Source organism: Penaeus monodon, chromosome 40 (genome assembly GCF_015228065.2).
Source record: "Penaeus monodon isolate SGIC_2016 chromosome 40, NSTDA_Pmon_1, whole genome shotgun sequence".
NCBI classification, from domain to species: domain Eukaryota; kingdom Metazoa; phylum Arthropoda; class Malacostraca; order Decapoda; family Penaeidae; genus Penaeus; species Penaeus monodon.
Window position 1 is genome coordinate 27508656 of NC_051425.1, and position 4863 is coordinate 27513518.

At 39.5% G+C, this 4863-nt stretch overlaps 1 protein-coding gene across 1 annotated transcript; it reads left to right on the forward strand.

The window, feature by feature from the left end:
* Positions 1–1007: 1007 nt before the first annotated feature.
* LOC119597900 lies at positions 1008–4643 on the forward strand. Its single transcript, XM_037947566.1, has 4 exons — positions 1008–1236; positions 1661–1735; positions 2831–2957; positions 3968–4643. Exons 1-4 carry the CDS (start codon positions 1202–1204, stop codon positions 4622–4624), a joined length of 894 nt encoding a protein of 297 aa, XP_037803494.1. The 5' UTR covers positions 1008–1201; the 3' UTR covers positions 4625–4643.
* Positions 4644–4863: the final 220 nt, after the last annotated feature.

Consider the following 4863-nt stretch of genomic DNA (forward strand, 5'->3'; position numbering starts at 1 on the left):
TTTACAAAGACTAAATAACTAATTAGCCAGGATATAGATAATCAAATTATTTTCACGCGGGAGTTTTTAGATTTCAGGGCCTAATAGAATTACTCAATTGGCCAATCACGAGAGATTTAAAACCACTCGCCACGGATCTACTACAGCGAATTCATTAGGATTCAATTAGGTTCGAATTTCGTCCTAGCATTGTCGAGGTTTTCAGTTAGTTTATTGCATTTCATATTTACAAGGTTTTATTTTTCCAACCATTATTTTTAAGGAGTGCGGTATTTTGATTGAACTTCTAAAATTAACGCTAATGTTTTCTAAAAGTAAAAAAGAAAACTAAGAGAGATGGGATGGAGGAAAGGGGAAGAGATAGTGGAGGAAAAAGAAGGAAAATGTGTGGAAGGGATGGTAAAAGAGATAGGGAAAAAGGGGTAAGACTGCTGAACGTAGAAGGGGGTAAAGCGAAAGGGGGAGGAGGAGGGCAAACGGTTGCTGAACAACACAGGGGAAGGGGGGCGAGGGGATGCAGAACAGGGGAGAGAGAGAGAGAGAGAGAGAGAGAGAGAGAGAGAGAGAGAGAGAGAGAGAGAGAGAGAGAGAGAGAGAGAGAGAGAGAGAGAGAGAGCGAAGTGGGAGGAAGGGGAATATAGTACTGAACACCGCAGGAATAGGGAAAAGGAGGGGATATCGCTAAACAGGACGGGAGAGGGGGCCAGGGGCATACTGAACACCACAGGGATACTGATGGGGGGAGAAGGAAGACCGTTGAACACCACGGAGAAGAGAGGGGTGGGAGGAGGAAAAGAGAAAGGAGGAAAGTCAGGTGATACCAAACTCACGGAGAAGGAAAGAGGAAGAGGAGGAGGAGGAGGAGGAAGAGGAGCATCAAATATGAGGAAGAGCAAAGGCGAAGGGTGCACGATGGGGGTCGGCAAGTGGGAATGTGGGGGGGGGGGCACCCTGGCCAGAGTGAAGGAAAAAGAGTCGCTGACCGGAGGACGAAGAGGCAGTGTGCCCTTGACCTGTGACTTGGAAGGACCGGAGAACTCTTGTTTGTTCTTGGTCCCTTTCCTCACGCGTCTTAACCTCTTTACGGAAGTCTTGTTATTATAAGCATTACTTTTTTGTGCATCGAATTATTCATTATTTTTCACTGATTCATTTTATGTTCAAATTTGATTATTTCTGCTTTGAAGTGAGATAATATAAAATGAAGGAATTGATTATGACACTTCTATTGTTTTCGTAAGTATTTTACCACCATTAACATCACTATTTGCAAACATGTTTTTCTCCGTATTTTTGTATGAAATTACTGTATATAATGCTGTATCTTCAACCCTGAATGACCTGACAAGGTCGTTATTCTCTAACCGCTAACCTGAGCTTTTTATCTCTTCGAAATGACAGTAAAGTAGATAATTCATGCGACTTTTGTTATCAATCATTTCATCTGTTGTTCATCGTTATTTTCATAATTATCACATACATTATCAACCATAACCATTACTTGGCAACCAAACTCGTCGTTGGCAGAAGAACCATTATTATGATCATTACCATATCACCACCAAAGCCATTACCCTCACTATATTATCTTCATAATAACATCAAAATCATAAAATTATTATCTTTATCATCATTTATCATGACAACGTCTGTATTTCAGGGCCGTTCTGGGGAATGCACACCCTCCCCGCCCTCACCCTAGGCTTCCCTCGCTAAGTCAGCAATATCTCAATGTGTGAGTAGTATTTAATATATTTTTGCTTAAGTGTTTTTTTGTTATTATTGTAGTAGATATGTAGATGCGCTATATTTAGCTGTAAGTATGTTTGTTCATAATTATGCATGTCCTCATATACGCACGGCTGTGAACAGTCGTTCGTGCGTGTATATTTTCGCAAATATTTTATTTGGAAAAAAAACTTGTCAATTGTCTCGTTGATGTTATGCTGACACAAATGATACATTCACAGAGAAGGATATATCGATAGGTAGATGGACAATTAAACATTGACACAGGTAGGCATAATAGATAGATAATCATCCAAATAGATAGGCACACAGACCAAACAATAGATAGGTGGATAAATGGATATAGACGGAATGAAATTCAATAGAAAAAAGATGATCGTCATAATTTTACTCCTAAAATATCAAAACCGCCTATTTCACTTTTTCTTGTTGTTTGTTTTAATAATAATAAAAAAAAACTTTCATTTAATGACTTGTTAATTTGAGAGTGCTGTTCCTTTCACTTTCTCCTTGACAATTGTATTTAATTGTATTTCTTACCTGCAGTTTTAAAGCTATTGTCTCTGGCAGTAAGTGAAAATAAATAACTAGAGTGACAGGAACCGAGGAAAATACTTTCGGAATTTATAATGGAGTTATGATCTGTAAAGATTTACAGTCTTGATAAGTATAATATATATATATATATATATATATATATATATATATATATATATATATATATTAAATTTTGTCTATAATATCCTACCTTTTAAACGTCCGACAATTATTGTAATGCGTATTATTTTTAAAATGTGTATTATTTTTCGCTTTTATATCACCCTCCGCTCCATTTTTTTCTGTGTGTGTGTGTGTGTGTGTGTGTGTGTGTGTGTGTGTGTGTGTGTGTGTGTGTGTGTGTGTGTGTGTGTGTGTGTGTGTGTGTGTGTGTGAGTGTTTACACTTTTTTTCCAATACAAAAAAAAAAAAAAAAAAAAAAAAAAAAAAAAAAATCCCCTAATTTCTTACAGCGCCGATTATTCACATTATTCCCACTGCCTTATTTCCCCAAAGTATCCCATTCCCCTTTTCTCTCTTCCAGCGCAGAGTATCCTTTCTCCAAGATCGTTGGTGTGTTTCGTATCGTGGACGGCGACTCTTGTAGATGTGTCCCTCGGTCCCGTCCCTGTCCAGTCGAGATTATGGAGGATTCAGTCTTCAAGGAGAGGGTGAGACAGAAGTGGTTCATGAATGGCTCGTCCGGTGGTTGGGTCTCGGGTTCAACGCGTGGTTTAAAGGGGTTTCGTTTCGAGTTCGCAAAAGTGTTTCGCAGATGGTTCGGTTCGTGATTCACTTCCGCGGTTGATTTTCGGTTCACTCTTGGTTCTTGAATGAGAGAGAGAGAGAGAGAGAGAGAGAGAGAGAGAGAGAGAGAGAGAGAGAGAGAGAGAGAGAGAGAGAGAGAGAGAGAGAGAGAGAGAGAGCAAGCAAGCAAGCAAGCAAGCAAGCAAGCACCAATATATCTTCGTGTAATATGAAATGAAGTCTAAATGCAGACAGACAGTATTGTCCTAATTATTAAAATTTACGCTTCGATAGCTTGCCAACTGAAACCTTTTAAGAAATTAATTTAATTGCATATTGAAAATCATATCGTACTTACTACCTGTATGTTAATATTATTTATTTTTTATTGTTGATCACATTTCCAAAGACGCGCATATTCTAATGGCCTGCTTCCTAATCAGAATTATCATTCTTGTTCTACGAGTGTTAGGGATTTTATAAGAAAAAGTAACTAAAATATCACTGTCAAAATAATTCTAATATCTTACTAGACACGAAACAAAGGCAAAATCATGTAGATGATAATATAGGTGATGTAACACCGGAATTTCTAGGGTCGCTGGAATTTCGTTTTTCATGAAGGATAAGCACGTTTCTTATATATTGTCTTTGCCTGCCTAAGATAAAATTTTCACCATTTTTATTATCATTTTCATATTCATTGTCATGATAGCATTGATATGCATATTATCGTGACTATTAACACTGCTGTTATATTTATCATTATTGCAATTACATGTCTGTGTTTATGTATGTACATGTTAATATATATTTATTCATATGATTAATTATTATTCAATTTCTTCGCTCTCTCTCGCGAAGAATTTTTAAACACGCTGAGATAATGATCACAACTCAGATACTTATCTTAAAAATTCTCCCTCCACCACAGGGATTCCCTTGCCCCTTCCTGACGCGGTACTGCTGTCAGCGGGAGACACTCATCGACCTGTCAGGGGCTATCGACAGGACCCTAAAATCGACCGACCACCAGAACCGAAACTCAACAGCTGGTGACGTCGATAGGAAAAGGCCGACTCATCTGGTCGCTTCGAATTCGAGGATATCGACCGAGAAGAGAAATAATAATAGTAAACAAGCGGTTTCGCAATCGACAGACGGGTCCAAATCACCAATTTCAAACGTTCCAAGTGTTTCGGATGTTTCTGATGCTATAAACGTCACGCAGGTTTCAGTCGTTCCCGATGCTTCAGAAACCTCGATCCTGACTCGTTCCACCGTCGAGAATAAGGCCTCGAGAAATAGCGGCGGCCGAGCGCGACCGAAGGCTTGCTCATGCACGACCCGCGATCAGTGCCTCGATTGGTGGTCGGAGCTGGACGACCCCCCCGAGGTCAAGGTGAGGACGAGCCTGCGCTGCGAGGTGCCAGGTCAGGTCACGTGCTGCTTCGGCCGCATCGTGCTCCCCCGCCACCATAAATCACGTGACCCGACGCGTTCCGGACACGACATGCGTCATCCCTTAATGACAAGATGGCGGCCGCTTGCGAATGCGTGGAAGAATATAATTTCGTGGTTTAACGGATGAGTGAAGGTGGTAGTGAAGATTAGGAGAGTTTCCTTGTCCTAATTTCTGTACTTATTTTTCCCTTGTAATCTGTAAGAACTTGAGAAGCTGACTTTAAACTAGTGTATAATTATGAATGGTGACATTCTCCGTTTATGAATTTCACAACATTACTAAACCCTCATGCCAATATTTTAATTCAATTTTATAATAGCATGAATAAGAATCAGGGGCATTATTTGACAATAACAAATTAAATT

What these genes read in the sequence shown, in the direction of transcription:
- LOC119597900 (XM_037947566.1), top strand. Translation starts at nt 1,202, where the DNA reads ATGAAGGAATTGATTATGACACTTCTATTGTTTTC. An exon ending in AGTCAGCAATATCTCAATGT is followed by an intron (nt 1,736 to 2,830) that starts GTGAGTAGTATT and finishes TCTCTCTTCCAG; the next exon opens with CGCAGAGTATCCTTTCTCCA. An exon ending in ATTCAGTCTTCAAGGAGAGG is followed by an intron (nt 2,958 to 3,967) that starts GTGAGACAGAAG and finishes CCTCCACCACAG; the next exon opens with GGATTCCCTTGCCCCTTCCT.